At 35.2% G+C, this 21,212-nt stretch overlaps 1 protein-coding gene across 1 annotated transcript in view; it reads left to right on the top strand.

Annotated features, from left to right (window-relative positions):
* Positions 1-6,606: 6,606 nt before the first annotated feature.
* The window catches only part of LOC115888560 (GATA-binding factor C-like), a gene marked incomplete at its 5' end in the record, with an annotated part of 36,225 nt that continues 21,619 nt past the window's right edge, over positions 6,607-21,212 (top strand). The window contains one exon of the mRNA XM_030908313.1: positions 6,607-6,741. Coding sequence (XP_030764173.1) covers positions 6,607-6,741 — 135 coding nt within the window. The remainder of the gene's footprint in view (positions 6,742-21,212) is intronic.

Below are 21,212 nucleotides of genomic sequence, written 5' to 3'. Positions count from 1 at the left end.
CGCATATTTGCCAGGCTGTGACATTCGTGTTTGTTAATATTAGCAGAGTTATTATAACAAAATATTATAATAAACATTTTATGTATGTTTTCTAAAGTTCGACATAGTTTTACTGAACATTTTTGTTTGTAATGTTTTAGAATCTATGTCAATTCTTTTTCTGTTCTGCTTAGTAGAGATTGAAAATCCAAATGAAACTTCAATCCGAGTCTTTTACATCTTCTGTTGGGTGAATATTTTCACGTTACTTCCGTGAGTCTTTCATTCAAGCAAACAGCCAGCCGAATTTAGAAAATAAAGTGACAATGTTATTCTTGATGCTAATGAGTTGCAAAATGGGTCCTGGCAAGCCAAACTTCACCAAGAGTAAACTCTCTGAAGGTCCCGAAGGTCCAATAATATTTAAACTGGATGCCTTCATAGCTGATCTGTCAATTTTTTGTTACTATTATATTAGAATGTGCTTTGATTAAAGACTCTTTGATGAAATTCTTATACATAACCAGTAGTTATTTTGAATATCCTTTCCCGAACTGGTAATTTTGAAAGTATCTTCTCAAGACTTTCTCCTTCTTCTTCTTCTTCTTCTTACGCTTCGAATGTTGGTGATCATTCTGGCTATGATAACTTTATCTGCCACCATCTGGAACAATCGGGTGAAACAAAGCTCTAAAATTGGAAAGTCTGGAAATTATTTGTCGTTCTGAGGTTAATTTCCATTCTAATTCGCCTTGCAAGTCGCACTGCTGTAGCTCGTACCTTCTTTGATTTCTCATTATGCGGCTCAAATAAAATGAACAGCTTCCAGCATTTTACAATATTGACTAGATCTGGGGTTGTATGCGATCTTCGTAACACTTCTTTATTGGTGATCAGTGTAACTATTGGGATGAGTCCGCGGAATCTTCAGAATCCTCCTGTGTGTAACCCTTTCGAAAAGCTTAGAGATCTGATATAGTTTTATCTCCAGGATACGCGTTATCACACCGTAATAACGCACATATTTTTGTATCTGAGGTTTTCACCAATGGGCTGGGTGTTCAAGAGCCATAATCTTATAGCTCTTGAACATCAAGCCCATTTTTAAGCAAAACACTCCTGGCCTTTCCAATCCGACGTTGGATCTCTTGAGAGTTGTCCAACGACTTATTGATTATAGTTCCAAGGTAGGGTATAGTATATTGTGAGACTTCAGGTTTACAGTTTTATGGAGTATACTTTCTAGGAGAATTAATGAGAAATCAAACCTTTTTATGGTATCTCAGAAACAGTTTTTTTCTAATTTGATGAAATCTACAAAATGAATAGGCATTTCGCGTAACTTTTAATCAGGAATATCTCTAGAAAAAACTGTAAATAATAATAATAATCCACTGACACAAACCGTTAAATGATATATCTAACAGATCTTGAGTAATTTGAGAAAATGTTCGAAAAAAATCTATAGGTACTTTCAATTTTCTAACAATTTAGCAATGAATAACTCGGGAACAAAAAGTGCAAAAACGAAACAGTTTTGTAAAATACGCGTTTAGGTCTAAACCATATTGTAAAATAATCAAAATCGGTCCTTCAAACCATTCTGGTCGAAAAAATTCTTCGGCATCCTCTATCGATTTTGTCAAAAATGGAAATGTTTCAGATTGCAACTAGAATATACTCACCGATAGCTAATTTTACGTAGAATCCACTGACACAAACTGTTGAATGATATCTCTAAGATCTTGAGCAATTTTAAAAAATGAACGAAAAAATCGATAAATTCCATTTTCAAAAAACGAATATTTCGGGAACAAAAAATGCAAATCTTAATAGTCTATTACGCTGTACTGTTCGGGTCGCTCTCAGGGGTCGTAAAGCGTGTGAACCCTAAATTCCAAACACACGTGCTTTGATTAAGGCTTGATTAAGGTTTGCAGAGCTTCAGCATTTGCCATAAAATAGCGGGCAATTTGTTAGAAAACCATATAAATTATATATCACTCTAATCCGAAAACTTCAATCTATTACCGTATTGTAACGAAATTTTAAATTATGTCTTTATTTTCGAGAAAATTTAGTCCAAACATAAGGAATATTTTGGTGATATTTGACCATCAAAATCTTAAAAAGAAGTTGTCTAAAAATGTGCTACAATATGGATATAGTATAATCCTTTATCTTTCATTTCCTTCTTCATTTGTATAAAAATACCTAGCCAGTTTTAAATAAAACGTTAAATGCCGAACGCTTATTTTGCTACTTTTTCGGACTAGTGAAATGGACTTTTAAAAACAAAACAGTTTTGTTAAATACTCGTTCAGGCCTACAACATATTCAAATATAATAATAACGTTGTCATATGCAATGATTTTGATTGAGTTATTTAGAATACCGAATATATACCCTTTAATGAAATCTCATTCTGTACGCCTCTGCTCCACATCGAACCAGGTAGAAACTCACTCCGATATCCCATCAAGTATGACAATAAACCACTTAGTTAGGATGATTCCTGCGATCGGGGCCGGCCACACGTTTGTCGAGAGCTGACATTTTCGAAAAAAAAACACAGAACCGAGCCGATGCCGCGCTCTTTGTCACCGGTAAAAGCTTTTTGACACAATTGGAAGGCATTTCACGTCGCTTTTTTACTCCGTTTTCTCTCCTCATAATTCGGTCGATGGTTTTGCATTGTCTCCCCCTGGCGAGCGGCTTTGGAAACCGCCGAAGCGCGAGCGGAGTACCGAGCGGTACTCTCTTTCGGCGGCGTTTGTCACAGAAAAGTTCGATAGCATCGATCCGTCGATATAGACTCTAGTGTATAGTACGGTGTCGAACAATTGACCTATCGGATTCCTTTTTACTCGGTGAAGTACTTTTTTAAAGGTACCGTCGCCGTCGCAATGGTGATGGGAAAGGTTAGATAACGAGTAGTACTGTACCGGCAGAGTGAAGTTCTTTTAAAGAAAAGTGTCATTTAAGGAGGTCTTTTAAAGAAAAGCACGTCATTGTGAATTTTTTACATTTTTTTGAAGAGGTTGAGTGCTATATTAAAAGTTTTAAATAATGTTTATACCTTTGTGGTGGGTTCATTTTTTGAAAATAATTCTGGGATTTTCGTCACTGGATAACATATCTACATTTTTTACACCACTTGAACCAGCTTGTCACTTACTTACCGCCATTACTCGCTGACGAGTATTTGACACGCATCAGAACATAGTTACGCACGGCGTTTTCTTTCATGAGCTTTTCTGTGACTGAAAAACCCGATACGTGATGTTATCTTTCTTTCGCACTCTGGAGATTCAAAAATCTCATTAGTTTGTTGCCTCTTTACCTTTTGGTTGTCGCTGTTAACTGAATTTACAATTCTTCTCCATTGCGTTCTATTGTACGCTGCTTCCTCCCACTGACTCTGCATGCTTATCCCTTTTAAGTTTTCGTCAAGAATATTCTTGTACCTTTTGAGTTGAATTACTACCTGATTACAAATTCTTAATGAGAAAAAACCAAAAACGTATATGATTTTTATATATAACTCTCTGAATATGATGCTGTTTGTTCCACAATTCAATTTTACTTATGTTTATATTATCTAGTGATGCAGATAAAAATAAATAAATAAATAAGTACTGAAAGAAACGATAGCTATATAGCGATGAGCAAGAAGAGATTTGGTTTTGCTTGTGCAAGACCAAAACCCAGCATGCAAGTCTCTAGTACCTTTGCATCTTTTCACGCCTTTATTTACAAGAGTCATGCAGCAAGACCAAGACTAGACACTGAAAGGCCAAGATCAAAACTACCTATTCGACTTCAAGACCAAGACCTATGGAGTCTTGGTTTTGTTCACACCAAAAAGCATAAACTTGTTAACCCCTTCACCTGCCTCTACGCAAGCAATACGTTTATTTACATTGGAATAAAAAAGCCTCTATTAATTTTCATTTGGAATCTATCGGTTCTTTCATCATAATTTTTAGATTATTAAAATCTACTCTGTGTCCTGTGTCCCATGAATGCTGACAAATCTTAGATTAGGCGAAAATCTCCCTTTTTAAGTCATTGGCCATGCCGCTATATACTAATTGACTTGAATAAAGCCTGTCTACTACATTTTGAGAGTAATGTGGAGGTGCACCGTCTTGTTGAAATATTAGTTCCCGCTTCAACGTATCCAGGATTGTTCTCTCTGATGTCAGTTAGGGCTGGGTCGATGGTATTTTCCAGTAAATCCAATCCAAGTACATATCACCTGTTAGATTTCCAGGAAGAAAAAAAGGACCTACAATAGAATTTCCAAAAGTACCAGCCCGCCCACACGTTCAATTTCTTTTTTTTTGTGGGGTTTTTTGTGTGCACCTCGTGAAAAAACCTGGGGTTGTCCTCAGCCCAGTACCGACAGTTGTGCCGATTAACTACACCGTTCAAAAAGAAAGTACACTTATCCGAAAAACACATATTAAATAGGAAATTATTATCATTCGCCACTCCAGGGGCGTAGATAGGTGTATGCTATGGGGGTGGTACTATGATTAAGTCGCAAAAAAAATCACCGTCGGAATTTTTTTGTCGAATTAAAACGACGGCGATTTTTTTGTCTTCAAAAAGATATAAAAACATAACACAAAAATTAAAATATAGATTTGTAAATAACATAAACAAAAATGAAACAACGACGTTTATTAGTTAATTTTCTTTCTATAAACTATAAAAAACACTCGGCCAACTATCAAAAAAACTATAAAACTATAAATAAAACTACAAAACAAAATCAAGTTTTCTAGTTAAAGATGTTTCGAAAACCTATCAACAACAGCATCAACATTTATTTCTTTATATCTTTTATGGATATTGATTAGAGTTAACCCCACTAATCTGTATCCTTAGATAATAAGAAGAGTGTGCTTTTAATTAGGTCGAACGTATTATAAAATCGATAAATCAACATAATTAAAAGCATACAAAGTGTTCTTATGTCGGATTTTAATTTAAAAAAATCCTTTCATAGTCAATGACTATTTCAATTCTCGTATCTCGTCAAGCGTCAGGGGGGGGTACTGTCACCCAGTACCCCCCCCCCTTATCTACGCCCTTGCGCCACTCGCTCACTCATAGTTTCACAAAATTGCAAGCGTCGATCAAAATCGTCTTCGTTGAGTTGTTGTACCAACTGAATTTTGTGCGGGTGGAACTTGTGTTTTTTTAATATCCGTTGGACACTTGGCCCAATACAAATACCTCCATAGCTTCATTTACTACAGGATTTTCCCTCTGCCTATTTTTATTCATAACGAAACCAGTTTAGCGAAATTTTGCTACTAACTCGCGAACAATTTTGCCATAAAGGTGTTTGTCAGAATGGCGTTCAGTGAATATCTGCGCAACCCTATTGCCACATTCATTGTTTTTAAAATAAATTTCGATTATTTCCACTTTTTCTGCAAGTGAGTACACCATAATTGTTAAAAAGTTTAACGATATTGAGAAGAACTTCAACGCACAAGTCATAGAACAGCTATCTAGCAACTACCGCACCTTATCGTTCAACCTTAAGGCAAGTAAAACAATGCGTAAACATGTAGAAATAATAAGAAAAGACAGCAAATTGGTCGAAGGAATTTATACTTATCATTTACTCTGATAAATGTTTAAATAAACTTTTCAAATTTCAATCCTTCATATTTTCTCAATGACTCGATCGATTTTCAAAAACGAAGCGGGAAAGTATAGAGAATAGAAAGCCCTTTTCATTGCAGTACCACTTGGCCCCCCTTCCCATTTGAAAACAATTGGGGGATGACACCCCCGCTTAGAGGGTTGAAGATTTTGCAATAATTTTTGGAGCAAAAGTTGTCCCCCACAAACAAAATTGACGTGTTTTTGAATTTTTGAAAAAAAATACCCTGGTCGCTATGCCTTGCGGAACGTTTTCGATGGGCCACCCTGTATAATTTTCACGTACAATCTATAATCCTCTCGTTTGGCAGATTATATTTAACTAAAAAAAGACAAGGATATTTAAAATATATTTTTTATTTGATAAAAAGAACAATAAACAATCCAGAGATCGAAACACATGCATGCACTCGTTCCATCTTTCCTTCTCTTTGCAGCATTTATCAATCGTTCCTTCCTGCGCCGCTGCTACTCTTTAAAACTTGTGTCACCGAAGTAAACCCATTGTCAGATTTAATTGGATGGCGATCTCGCGACCCGATAAGCGTCAACAGGATATAAAGGCGAATTTCGCTCGAAATCGGGTCGGGATTTTCCACGCGGCTGCCGATCGCGGCGGCACGGGAGAATGGCCCTTAAGGCCGAGCGAGGGAATCTCGAGCACCTAAGTCTTGATTGATTAGAAGATAAATGGGTTTTAACTGTCCTTTGGGTGGTACGGTCGGGTTGGAAGACAAACTGCGCTCGCTGGAAGGACGCGGCGAGATTGGTTTAAGAGCCTTGTAGGACTTATTGCGCCTTTATCTGTATAAAAAAAAATAAAATGCTGTTTTTTGGTAAGAATTCGTTTTCAGACCAACTTAGAAATTTCCTTTTACTTTTTCTTTTATAGATTCTTTGTATTTGTTTGTTTTTTATTAAAATATGTTTTTTTTGTTACAGAGTTTACAAAGTGCAGCACGAAGGGCTGGTACGAGTTGTGCCAATTGTAAAACGACAACGACGACACTGTGGAGACGAAATCAAAACGGCGAACCAGTGTGCAATGCCTGCGGATTGTACTACAAACTTCACAATGTAAGTACCCAAAACGTTATTCAATATATATTTAGATTTTTAAATTCTTCTAGATTCTAGAGTGTGTTGTTATTACAAATTACAATAACTACTTTGATCGGAGATAGTTTTACATTTTTGTATTTTGATGACTACGTTAGTCTTTTGAGACTACAAGGCATCACACAACGTCGAAGGACGTTTTAAAATTGATTCTTGTACGTAAGTTGTTGCCTTTTAAGTTCTCTCTCTAAACTTGACTAACTCTTGTCCACAACATGAGAGAAATGATTGTAGCTGCTTTTCGAAGTAGAACTCCACATATGCCTTTTAAAATAAAAAGATCTTTTGAAAAGACAACCATTTTATGTAGTTAACAGGAAAAGAAGCATTTTGAGCATTTGATTTCATCTAGCTAATTATTGTCACCTAATTATAGGTTTATATCTAGTTTTAATTCTATAGTAATTAAAATATGTTTCAAACGTGTATATTTTTACTACCGCTGAGTATTTTACTCTACATTCTTTAATTTTTGTTAAATTAACAAAAGGTATCATCACAGCCACCTAGATTTTTTCTAAGATCTACTGAAGCAAAACCATAAAAATTAAAATATCCAGGAAAATCTTGTTCTCCTTGGATCCTCAGGCGCTACCCTGTATATGTAATGAATATTTTTTTTAAATAATATTTGTCATACTCTGATATTTTTTATAAATATTTATTTACCATTTATTTCTTTTACACCATCAATCTCAGCGTAACGAAAAGACTGTTTTTCGCTTAATATGCCGAAAACAAAACTCGCGTCATTCCATATGCCTACGTCAATCATACCACACCGACCAGACTGTGCGAGTACGTGCCGACTTAACATACGTACAGCGAGCGGCAAAACAACAAACGAAACCGAATGGCCGGGCTTTAACGCGAAATTGCATGTGTATGCACCGCTTGTATGCACCGGCGATGGCGATGACGACTCCGTCGCAGACTAATACCAATTCCGCCAATTTTGCCGGTTTAAAGGCAATTTCACCGGCTGGGAATTCGATGCGGAGGTGGACGAGAATCTCGGAATTGTTTAATTGGCCGGTTGCATTAATTCAGGAACGGAGATGCGGTTTTCGTACAAATAATGTTGTTTACTGTGAAAAGTATTAATTAGGGTCACGGAGGGTATACGGTAGGAATGTGGGACACTTCCAATAAGATCGATATTGTGTAAAAGATTCCATAAAAAATTCAGTATAAAACTATGGTAGAAATTTAGAATGTTAGGTAGTTAATCACCGCGACCTTACAGATCTATTGTGTGTTCCCCTTTTTTTAAGTTATAACGAGTTATAACTCATCATACAGTTTCAGGGCTTTGACAAAAGCCAGTATCTGAGGTGACTCCACAGACACCAGCTCTCCATCTCAGCCGTATCAAAGTTTATGGTACAATGGCAAAGTTATTTTTGCGCACAAGAAAATTTACTCTTTTGCTCATCGTCATAAAAAACAAATTTCGTACCACGAATTAGGGAGAAGATTTTTAGCTGTATACTTATAGGTTACGGATACCTAATCTGTGGTCTAACTTTCGGATATTCAGGAGATTTAGATATTCAGTAGGTGTGTAAACAATCCGCACGACCAATCCAAGAAGTTTATACTTAAAAAGCTGTTTAACCTTCAACCACTTGAAATTTGCTAGACTATCGGACACATGATCATATTTACGCAATTTGCAGACCTGGCGGCATGGCAGCAGGTTGTTCACGCAACCTGCTGCCATGCCGCCTGCTTTGTAGTTTAGTTGGTATACACACAGGATCAAAGCATGGAGATTAAACCGTGAAATCGGAACTACTCAGTATGTTTTGGGAGAACATTGGCTACCATCAATGATATTTGTATTATATTCACGGCTCTTCCAAACAACGTGTTGGTGTTAACTTCGTACCACTTCCGTAAGTCCTTGAGCTAGGACATCCTTCTTCTACCTGAGCTGAGCGTAGTATTTCTCGTATATCATAATTATGTCCAAAATATTCTAGTTTTTTGGTCTTTATGCTTCTTATCACCACGATACTCACACTCAGCATCTCCAACACACTGACATTACTAATTTTGTCCACCCACAATCCACAATATCCTTAGAATTCCTGCAACACCAGATTTCGAAGGCTTCTGTTTTTGTCATCTCGCTATTTCTCAATATCCAATACTTCATTCCATACAGCAAGGTCGAAGACACATAACATTTTAACAACCGTATTCTCAGAGGTATCTAGAGGTCTCTACCGCAAAGCACTTTACTTATTTTTCTGAACCCAGCTTTAGCTTGTTTTATTCTTATTCGTATTTTATTTTTGTCTGTCCATTAATTGCTTGAAAGGACCGTTTCAGTAATATTTGAACTGACCTCATCCCACCAGTAGCTTATTATATTAATCCCAACTCGAAACAACTTAAAAAAGAACGTCGATTACTGTTGTGCCATCGAAAAACTCTCCCCATGTGAATAAGTGTCTCTTTATTCGGATTTTTTAATGCGGTCCGGTAGCCACGGACAAAGCTCCATTTGCATAGTCTTAAAGGATGCGAAAAAACTACTCGGCTCGTCCGCGATATACAGCCCGTCCTGTTCGTATTTTTTTCCTGCCTTTTTTTTAATATGGTTTCGCCGGCAGCGTGTTTTATGAACAACGACGCCGCGTTTTTTTCGCATTCGTTATTTGACTGGAGCGCTCGTTACGGTTTCTTAAATTAAATCTTCTCCGGTCGACAGAAATGGTAAAAAAATGTTGTTTTTTGTCCGTTATTATGGTAAATTGGATGAATTTTATTGAAAATATGTATAAGAATTCTATGGTAATTTCTCTACTGCGTTATTGCATTATTATTGACTATTATTTGTTATATACAACTGTTGGACTAGTGGTCTCGTGTTGCTGATTAGCAATGAATCTTTTAAAAAGACTTATCAGTGGAGTATTCAATATCCACACCTTTTTTGAATCTTTTGAAATTAAGGGGTAAAATCGTTAACATATCCTGTATATTTTCCATCATTTCTCATAGGATGCGAGTTTCTCGAAAAACAAAATTTGATTTCTTTGATTTTTTAGTAGAGAGCTCAAAATGAACTTATCTACTCTTTTTTCTTACATTTGATGATATATACAGTTTATACAATATATACATTAGATCATTACATATTATCTATTTGCTTTAACAGTCTCTGGTTGAAAAATCAATTTGATCAAACTAGAAAATAATTAGTACTGTCATATAAAGGGTTAAATTAATAAAATAAAAATAATATAGAAAATTTCTTCTGGGAGAATGGAGAAGTTGAAGGAGAGAAGTGTTCTATTGAACCCTACATCAATCCATTCTTAATCTCCCTTTTGTTTTTCTTTGAAATGTTTTTTTTAATTCTTTTGGCTGGCCATCGGGCACACACAGCCCACCGATAGCGATCTAGATACGGGAAATTATGTACATTTCGAATTTTTATTGAATCGTAATGACGGCAAAGCCACAAGTCGCTCATACATATTCATAAGCGGCGATAGACGACGCGTAGTCTGCCGCGGGCCCCGAACACAGTGCAGCTCGGCTTGGATTTTTTACAATAAAAGAAAAGAAAGAATGTGTAATCGGTGTCCTGTTATTGGTAATTCGATTAGTTTCGAACTAATTATCGATTATCTTCTGTCTATATTTTTTCTTATGCAGTGCAAGAGACAAAACAGGAAAATAACTTACTTTGGCCAAACTTTGGCTTTAGTTAAAAAACCATAACGTGGTAAATTGATGCTTCGAATAGGGATAGGAATATTTGGGTCGAAAACTAAATACTCCGAACCAATGGACACCTACTAATGGTATCCTTCAGGCAGAAATCTACGCTATCGAAAGATGCGTACAACTTTTCTTAGATAGGAACTATCGGATATAAGAAATAGCCATCTTACCCTATAGTCAAGCAGCATTAAAAGTGATCAACTCAGTAACCATCAATTCGAAGTTGATCAAGGTATGTCTAGAGAAGCTGAACAAATTAGGTAAAGAAAATAAAGTCCTTCTACTCTGGGTCGCCCACCAAGGGATAGGAGATAATGAAAAAGCAAACGATCGGAAAGGAGTAAACACTCCACTAAATGGACCAGAACCGTTTTTAACCTAACCACTAGGGAAGCAAAACTGTGGGAGTCAGTTCTAAAAAAATATAACTAGACCTTACAAAAAAAAGGTAAATATATGGACAGCACCAAAAAAGTTACCTCAAGCTTGCAAAATTGTTTTTGATAAAATAAAAAATTATAAAGTTATTATTTACATTTTGTTCATTACAATGTAATTATTGTTACCGAAAGTTCCACACCCAAATAGTAATTAATTCCATATTTTGTAAGAAAACTTATTACACAATTTTGTCAATTGCCTATCACATGTTAGGTTTCTAGATTCCAAAACAAATGAGCGATTAGCCCAATTTATAGGATAATTTATAAAATAGAAGTGGGATAATGCTTGTATTTTGTAGACGCTGATATGACAAAAGCTAAATGGATATTACAATTTGTAAGAGAATGAATTACAAAAATGTGGACCATGCCATGCCGGTTGTTTCTTAGAAATGCTTCAAAGGTACTTTTACTTTACTTATTTTAAAAAAAGAAAACCTGTTTTTCTAATCATTAACACTAAGTATAGTAAGTCAAATGAAACAGGTGTATACTGTTTAAACAGTGTAAGTATGCTTAATGTAATAGAAAGCATGAAAGATACCTATAGGTAGGTATATATGCTGGTAAATTAAACAATGGGGCTCTTTCACAAAAAATAAAATACCCAATTCAAGGACAAAATCTGAAATAGAAGACTATTTTCAGTATATTTATCCAAAAAAAATAGTTCCATGACATTGAATAATTTTTTTATATGCCCTCAAAATTGCTTTAATTTGAAATAATTTTAAAATTCCAATTGTTGACGTATGAAAAATACGCCCAATCACATTGCAGAACCGTGCTCGTGCACCAGCCAACAACTGGCAACATTGCGATTTGATTTGACCAGCACCACCTCAACTCAAGGCTAATCAACATGATATGGGCAAGGCAAATATGGCGGCGAAGGCAGCGCATTATTAAATTGTTTACCTTTAACCTGAAAAGCCGGTAGTGGTTTCTCGTTCCGATTGCATACCAGAAATAATTAATTATCTCTAGTTTGTTGTGCTTCTGCAACACGTTTGTTTAGTTCTTAGTGTTCAGTGCATGGTGTGATCAGAAAATTATGATAAAATAACGGTGTAATAAAAATCCATCAACTTCAAACTTTTGTGGTTGTCGTACTCCTCTATTATTAATTATTTTAAGGTAAAAACTAGAAGTATTTATCAAGATAATTACACCTAAATGAGTAAAAAGCCTTCGCCGCCAATCTGCATAGTACTTTATAATGGTTACTTACAATAATCAAAAGATAGGTATTAACATTTTATTGTAGCATGCCTTTTACATGCTCTGTTCCAAATTGTCACGGGAATTATAGAGGGGACCCCAAGGTTTCTGCTTTTATATTCCCCAAAAATGACGAGCTTCGTAAAAAATGGTTGACAGCTATTAAAAGAAATAATTTCACTCCTATTAGTAGTTTTCGGGTGGATTAGTAGTGCATTAAATATGCCTCAAAAAGGCCAAAGGCCAAAGCCTCTGTTACCCTAGTGAGGATGTAGTTATGGCTACTGCTTACACTTACCTCACCATAAGTAAAATATTGGAAGAAGAATCAAGCTTTTTACATCAAAAACATCACAGAAAGATATTGCACATTGACATTTGAAAATATAAATGGCCTGGATGTAAGTCTTTTTTTAGGTCACAATTGCCCCTCACATACGTCAGAATTTATTATTAAATCCATCTTGTTTAGAATATCCAATATTTTATTGAAGAACTATGCAAAAAAATGGAATGACGTCTTTACCACAAAGAGAATGCCCTATGTAAAGAGAAAGAGTAAAGAAAACTAAGCTAAGCGTAAACCTAACTGATGTTTTCATAAAAGTAATAATACAAAAAATTCCATACTTATATGTGGAGAACTTTAGACTCCCTGTATATTAAAAAATTAGTGAAATATTACGTAATCTAACCCGACATTTGTGTGAAAAATGTCTATTTGGAAATAAAACAGGTTTTAAAATACGCGCCAAATAAAGAACTTCTATCTCCGCCATATTGGAAAAGGTTGAATGGCTATGTGTGGAGGTGGTGGTGGGTCAGCATGGTGGCCCGGCCGCGGCAGTGTTGCCACTTTCCAACATGCCAGGTGTAACGTATTAAAAATAAAGTGCGGATTTTTATTCTGGGCTTTTTTGTTTTTATTTATTTTCTTAAGAACGACTTCAAATTTTTCAAAAGTGAGATAGCAGAAAATTCTAGACTTAATTGCTTTCAATTCGATTATGCTAATTCCAAAATATAGTGAAAGAGCCCATTAGGGACTTCCCTCTGAATACGTCTTTTAGATTTGAAAATCCTCAATCTTCTAGTAGAGCATCCATAATATTACAAAATAAGAATATTTCAGCTAATTTGGGCACTACCTACACCTACACTACGGTTTTCTCGATCGTATTACGATTATTCAACAAGTAAAGTAAATTAAACAGGTTACGGAAGGAAAGACCAAACGACGACGGGCGACCTACGAACTTCGAACCAAGCGATGATGGCTTCCGCCTCGCAAGGTTGCCAAATCGTCATTATAAAAAATTATTTATAATTGTTTTTTATGACTATATATCATTTGGTGCTCAAAATAAAGTAAGAATTTTATTTCTCCAAAAAAATCCTTTATGGGTATTTCGACACTGCACTGCAAGAAAATCTACAAAATAAAATAGTTATTTTTTGTAAACACTTCTGCGTTAAACCTAAACGGACACAGAAATTATGTTTAAAGTTATACAAACAAAGAAAAAAATGCTTAACGCTTCGGAAAGTTTATCTCTTTCCGTCGCCGTCCGTCGTAAAAAGCAAAAAAGAATTTAATTATTTTTTAAGAATTTTATGTTTCACCATCTCACCAGTGCTAATATAACTGCCCCCCCCCCTGCAAATAAAACTATTTTTCACAATTTTATATCTAGATAATTATTGCAAAACAACTATACGCAGTATTTGAAAAATCCATGAAGTGTTGTATAGCATTTTGTAATCATAACATAAAAATAATCAGATGAAATGCATTTAATTGGGTGCAGGGTTTACAGTCTGGCAATGACACATCTACAAAAAATAAAGCAAACATTGACAAAATTTGCGAGTTTCAATACTTGTTTTTGTGGTGATGCATTTGACTACTCTAAAACAAATATTCTATGTTATTGTAAATCATGAGTTTACAGCTCTGTTTCACAAAGTTGAAGGACGGGAACCAAACAGACAATAAAATATACTCCTACAATTGTAAGAAAGGCTTCAATAATTTGTAGGACAGTTAGACATTACAAAATTGTCAGTAAATTCTAGCCGTGATTTTTCTGCGTGAAGAACCAGGAATCCCGAAACAGTCTAAACCTTTAAACCCATTCACATACAGTTCGCCGGCAGTTCTAGGACTGTACGAATTTTTTTCTCAGATCGTAACAAAGGCTAAACAATTAAAGACAGAAACGAAGAAATGAATAATATTATGAATGCCTCTTTCTATTCATCATAGGAGACCGTTATTAGGTACTAGAAGAGAAGCAAAGGAAAAGAGAGAGAGGAAGATTACCATCAGCCTTAAGAAAAATTTCAGTGGGCTGAATGGAAAAAATTAAAAGATAATATCGGGAGCAGCGAGATCCGAGATTTGAACAATTCAATTTGTCGGGTGTCGTTATGGAACTGAACCAACGCAACGCTTCATTTTTTTCTCTCATTTTTTTTCTCGGTCCTCAGTAAAATCGTTGAATAAAATAACGATATCGTTTTAAGTGGCTTGCTTGTAAGCGGATGGGATTTAAGTTCCTCCAACGTATCCGGTCTGAAATGAGTTTTAAAAATGTATTTGTATGCAATTTAATCGGTAGAGGCTCGTGGTTCAATACTTTGGAGGTTCACAAACTTCATCTATCAAATCGTTAATCTAAGACTGCGATTTAAAGGATCTTATTTTGTTTATTTCTTAGTGAATTAATCTAAGCTTATGTCGTCTTGGTTACGCTAACCATAAATAGAGTCATAACTCTCTTGGGACATCATTAATCGGAATTAAGATGCCATAATTCCCTCTGTCTTCTATAGGTAACAACCACAAAATACAATAGAGATTTTAAGTAATAATATAAAATGAAAATAGACACTCATCTAACCACTGTAATAATTTATTTACATCATTAATGTCACGTATAATAAATTTACAAGAGAACATCCCCTGCTACAATATATTTCTGTCCCAGCCACTGCAGATATTTTTATATTCCTTTTGGTAAATTGATTCACTTTCAGGTGGAAGTAGCGCCTATCGTGCTTGTTCAGATTTTTTTAATATTTCCTCCATTTTAATGGAAACTTACTTGAACATTTGCCGAATTCGTGCGAAAGGTGTTTTTTTACAGAAAACTGATCTCGATTGACAACAGCAGTCTAAAAAATGATATATAAGATTTTTTTTTCTGGGGTCTTCAGGTTAATAAATAAATGGGGACTTCGGGTCACTCTAAAAATGACAGAATATTTAGCTGTCAATTCCAACGCTTGTTTTGAAGTCTTCATAGATTATAACGTCCAGATTCAGCAAGTAGACAAATTTAAATATATATACATCAACAACGAGGGTTTGGGCAAAGAATACAAACCCGAATTCAGAAGAGCAAACAAGTGGATGTCTTAATAGCCTCTGGTGGGACCGAAACTTGTCGGCAACAACTAAAAAGAGACTTGGACGAACATTGGTAGAGTCAGTTCTTTGCTATGGTTCAGAGCTATGGACTCTGAGTGCAGATGCGAAGCGCAAAATCCACGTTGTTGAAATGGATTATCTTATAGAAGAAACGCAGGTATATCTAGGATGGAAAAACAGACAAACTCCGAAATCAGGCGTATCATGAATGCATCGGAGGAAACAGTACTAGATCGAATCGAGAAATCCAGCTTACAGTGGTTTGGACATGTTCTGCTTATGCTGGATAACAGGTAGCCAAAAAAAGTTTTTCAATGGGCTCCCCAGGGTAGAAGAAAGAGAGGCAGATCTAGAAAATCCTGGAACGGAACGGTTAAGGAAACAATGGAAGCTCGTAACCTAGAAGCAGATGACGCACTAAATCGAGACGTGTGGCGGGTGACGTAGGATAACGGGAAGGCAGCAATAGGCTGTAGTTGGAAAAAAGTATCAAACACTTACACCAAATCCCGTTTATATTATTATAAACGGGATTGTATATTTATATACCGATTTTTCCCCATTAGGGGTATTAAATTGGGGAATTCTGAAGAATAAACTCTATACAGGATGATCCTAACTGTATTTCGGAAGCTTCGGCAGCATATTCTGCAGATAAAAATAAGTAAAAAAGTTCGTATAAATGTATGTCTTAAAATGCTTAGTTTCCGAGAAACAGGATGTAGAAGTTTCATTTTTATTTCGATTTTTTTCAAATAATTTAGTATCGTCAATATATCGATAAAAATTGGGGTCTGGAAGTTTTTTGACATGAGAAATTTCATTTTGATGTCAGTATGACTCCTACTTTCAGAGGGCGCCATTTACATATTTTTAACAGGTTTAAAGTGCAATAACTTTTCGTCCGTACCTGTATAAAACTACTCAGTAAAAAATTATACATTTACGACGTTTTTTACGTAAAAAATGTCCCTTGGTAAAAATCGCTACGAGTAATGGTTCTCGAGATATTTGGAATCGAAATTATCAGTACCTGTCATCATTGACATAAATTAAACATGTTGACTAAATAGTTATTAGACTGAAATCATAAATTTGAAATGTTTTTGTGCCAAAAGTTTAATAGAAACTGTTTTATCGGTATTTTTTCAAATTTATAACTGATTTAAAAAATTAAAAGTTTCCAAATTTATCATATCACTCAAATAACTATCTACTCAACATGTTTATTTTTTGTCAATAATGACATGTATTGACTATTTTCATTGTAAATATCTTGAAAACGGTTAGTCGTAGCGATTTTTACCAAGAGACATTTTTTACGTAAAAAATCATGGAAATGTATATTTTTTCATTCAGTAGTTTTATACAGGCACGGACGAAAAGTTATTACTCTTCAAACCAGTGAAAAAATATGTAGGTGGCGCCCTCTACAAGTAGGAGTCATATTGACATCAAAATCAAATTTGCCATGTCAAAAAATTCCCAGATACCAATCTTCATTCAAATATTGACGATACTTCAGATATTGTTTGGAAAAAATCGAAATAAAAATTAAACTTCTACATCCTGCATCTCGGAAAGTAAGTATTTTAGAGCATACATTTATACGAACTTTTTTACTTATTTTTATCTGTAAAATATGCTGCCGAATACACTTCAGACCACCATGTATATTTCTAATAATTAGTATTATTTTCTATGACTGTAGTGAGGATGGAATTATTTTATTACATTCTTTCATTCTCGGTTCACGTTTTAAAAACTTGTTTTTACTTTTTCCTTTTAAGATACCGAAACACTAAAACGCCTCGTCCACGTTTACAAAATCGTTAGTTTGTGATATTTCCACCACAGATTCTTTACATTAGATGAGCACATGTTCTTTATGCCTTTTACCTTGACTCTGAACCGAGCCAGAACGATCAAGCCCAGCATTAAAACGCTTAGTTTTCAGTGCATGTACCAGATAGAGACGATAACCTAATTCCAGAAAAAGCAAGTGTACATAGCTGCTACGTGACCGATTCTATTATATTTTTGTTTTCTTTTTTGTTTCTCTCTGTGGTTCTTCTTATTCCAAAATAAGCACTCAGTTATTATAATCACGTAGCCGCTGCTTTTTATGTCTGTCAGAAACAAACACACACAGACGTAAGCCGCGTGTATCTTTATTGTCGATTTGATTTGATAATCGTGAGTCGTTATTTGTTTTCGCGAAATGCATCGGATGCAACGCCGATTGTTCGGTTGGTCATTGACTGGACGGGGATTCGTCATAAGGTTGTCTAGGGAACTGCATATCCGGAAGCGTAGAAATATTTTCATTTATATGTGTCTACAGGATGAATCAAAGATAGAAATTATAGACTTTGAAACTTGGTTAAGTAGCCAAATAACTTAGATATTGCATACCAAGATTATATGCAGAAAACATTGTTATTATTATTCTGGGTGCTGGTCACAGCGGCATCCAAGGCAACGAAAAAGCTGATGAGCTAGCTAGGCAAGGATCATCGACATCCAATCTTGGTCTCTGGCCATACATTTGGTTATTCCCAGTACCGACTCTGGCCAGTACTGGGAATAACCAAATGTTTGGTCAAGTGTTACCTAAACAAGCTCAACCTGTATCAAGGAAGTCTTTGCTGCAGACTCTGCGATAAAGATCCTGAAACAGCGGAGCACATAATATGTCACTGCTAGGCTATGGATCGCAAGCGACACGTTTTATTTGGGAAAGCTAGACTAGAACCGGAGAAACTATGCTCCCATCCTATCAAGGACCTGCACAAGTTAGTGCAGGACACAGGGATAGGAGGATGGGTGCAGATATCAAAAGGGGACAAACACAATAGGTCTCACAGGTCGCAGTGTTACCGGCAGAGGACGGTTTATGAAAAAAAAAGAAAACATTGTTTATATTTCTGACTGGACTGACTTTATATCCTTAATGAAGCATGTTGAATGCATTCTAACGTAAGTTTAAAGAGTGCTGATAATGCTTAATAGAACTGATTTGTTTGTTATATCTCCTTGAGTTTACTCATAAAGCAGTGTTGTGTTCCTTATTATTATATTTACTTCTAATCATTGTATAGTGTGATCAGTGCTGATTACTCTATATAATATCCACTGACATTAGCATTTAATTTAGAAATTTTGCCAATACGTTGGTAACGTTGTGGAAATTTCATTATTTGGATTGTAAAGAGGTTATTTTTATTTATTTTATTTTAAATTTGCGCTTTTTCCAATCAGGATCCTTGTGGAAAACTCGAGTTTTAGACTACTCTATGTTGTGATGCTTAGTCCACACTTTGTCTGCAATATCTGCCTTCATTGCTTCACCTCTTCGCATATGTTTTTCATCATCACTGGAAAACTTGAGTTTCCGAACGCTTTATGTGGTGGTATTTGGACCACAACTTGGTTTGCAATACCGGCCTTCATTGTTTCGCCTCTTTGCATATTTTTTTCTTCTCGTTAAGTCGTTCCCTCTATACAGGGTGTCCCAGAAATAAGTGCAAGTATTTTAAGGGGTAGTAGATCTCGATAAAAGAAACATACTTTCTCTTTATCGTTTTTCAAATAAGTCCAAAATAACTATTATTAATTAATTTTATTTTATTATTACTTCGAAAATTAAAAAAAATGATTTTTTGGTAAAATTTTGAGAACCACTGGATCTTTTCTGGATTTTCTTTCTTGTAAATTTAATCCGTAAATTTAATCTAATACCTATGTTGCCATATTATCAAGAAATTATGTTTTTTAACTAGAAACTAAAAAAATCCCCAAAAATTTTGAATTGCGAAAACAACCTCATAGGCGAGCTTCTGGGGTTGAACTGTACTACCAGTTAAAATACTTGCATTTATTTCTGGGACACCCTGTATAGAAGACGTTTTGTCTCTCTAACATATGACTCACCGTTTGCTTGGTTTGATGTTTCCGATCTTGTTTTTGGTAAGATGCTTGTTAGAGTAGGCTTAAGCAACGGTTTTAATTTTATACTGTTTTTTACTATTTAGCCTGATCTTTTCAAATGTCTTTTTTTCAAATATGGAATCGTCAAGAGAGAACAGACAGCATCTTCCTCAAGCTGACCTCCAGATGTGATTATTTTGCAGTGCGCTATACAAAAATTTTGTCCAGGTATTTCCATTCTGGACCAAATCAGTTTTAATAATCGTTAATTCAAATTTAACTCTCTATTTGCTTACTGGAGGTGTTATTTATTGCATTACGACTATTCTTGTATTGGTTGCTTCAGTATGATTTGATTGAGAACCCTTATTTTGATTTTTTATATACATTTTGAGAAGCAATGTGATTCAATACCGAATCCAACTCTTCTAGCGGTTCCATTCCAGATTATGAAGGTACCATCAACTTTAATTTCTTTATAATAAGATATGCAGAGTAAAACAGTTTCTTCAGGTTCATTTCTTTGCATGAATGCTGTTCTTTGTCTGCTTTTTTGATATTACGTAAAGAAATATATCCTGTAAGTAATAACAATTGTCAATCTGCATAAGTCGAAGAATGCATACATTTATCATCGACAAGAACCTGTGATTCCTTGATCTTAGTTTTAATGCATTGATTCATTATTAGAAATTAAAACTGTCTCTAGATAATAAGTATTGTATTAATGGATATTTTAAAGGACGCTAGAATTAAAATGCTGTTTTTTTTTAATTTTTAGCATTTTTGCAATGGCATAGCTTTGCAAATCATAGTAGATACACTTTGTTACATTCTCAACCGAGTTAATCAATATAATTTGTGTATAAGTGTTTCTACTACAGACCAAATTAACTCAGTTAAAAGATAGTACTCTACTCTGTTATGTGAGCATGTATTAATGACTCGCTAGAGTAATAGTCATTACATAAATGTCTTGTTTTCAGAAATATTACTTCGAAAATTCTTCTTCTCTAAAATTTATGAGAAATAACATTCGTTAAAACAAAAACTAAAAATAGTAACCTGAAAGCAAATTAAAATTCCGAAACTATTCAACCGGAGCTGTCCGCTCCGCAGTGACATCTATCGGTGAGTGAGACGAGACAGATCAATTTTTTATAAACGACCGAACCATATCCGGACACGTTTCAGACTACCGTAGAGATAATTTAACACAGATATATATTCGAAAGGTACTGCTTCTCGCTGCCTCTGTCTCGCTCGCGCCCGTTTCAAAGCCGGTACCACTCCCGCATAAATCCCGAGAACCATTAAATTATACACTTGATCGTTTCGGTGGGTTCTTCTGGTTGACAGATAGCAAGATTTCATTCCGGGCGTTCGCAGTCAGACGTCTGCTACCTTATTAATATTTCTATACTGATTTTTTTTCGAGCGACCTCTCTGCTGCTGCCTCGCCGGTTGTTGTCGCTGTCGATGTTGTTAGAGGCACGATGCTGTTGGGTAGAGTGTGTGAATTAATGAGATCAATCGATTAACTGACTTTCCTTTTTACAACATTTAATTTTGAATTATCATGTTTTGAAATGATTAAAGGTTGATGCTCACTATACTTTCCATATCAGCTCCCTTCCATTTACACAAAATATTATGTCATG

This window comes from Sitophilus oryzae, unplaced genomic scaffold (assembly GCF_002938485.1).
Source record: "Sitophilus oryzae breed Bouriz unplaced genomic scaffold, Soryzae_2.0 scaffold_801_pilon_pilon, whole genome shotgun sequence".
Taxonomy (NCBI): domain Eukaryota; kingdom Metazoa; phylum Arthropoda; class Insecta; order Coleoptera; family Curculionidae; genus Sitophilus; species Sitophilus oryzae.
The sequence above is the reverse complement of the archived record's forward strand: the minus strand, read 5'-3'. Positions and strand labels throughout refer to the sequence as shown.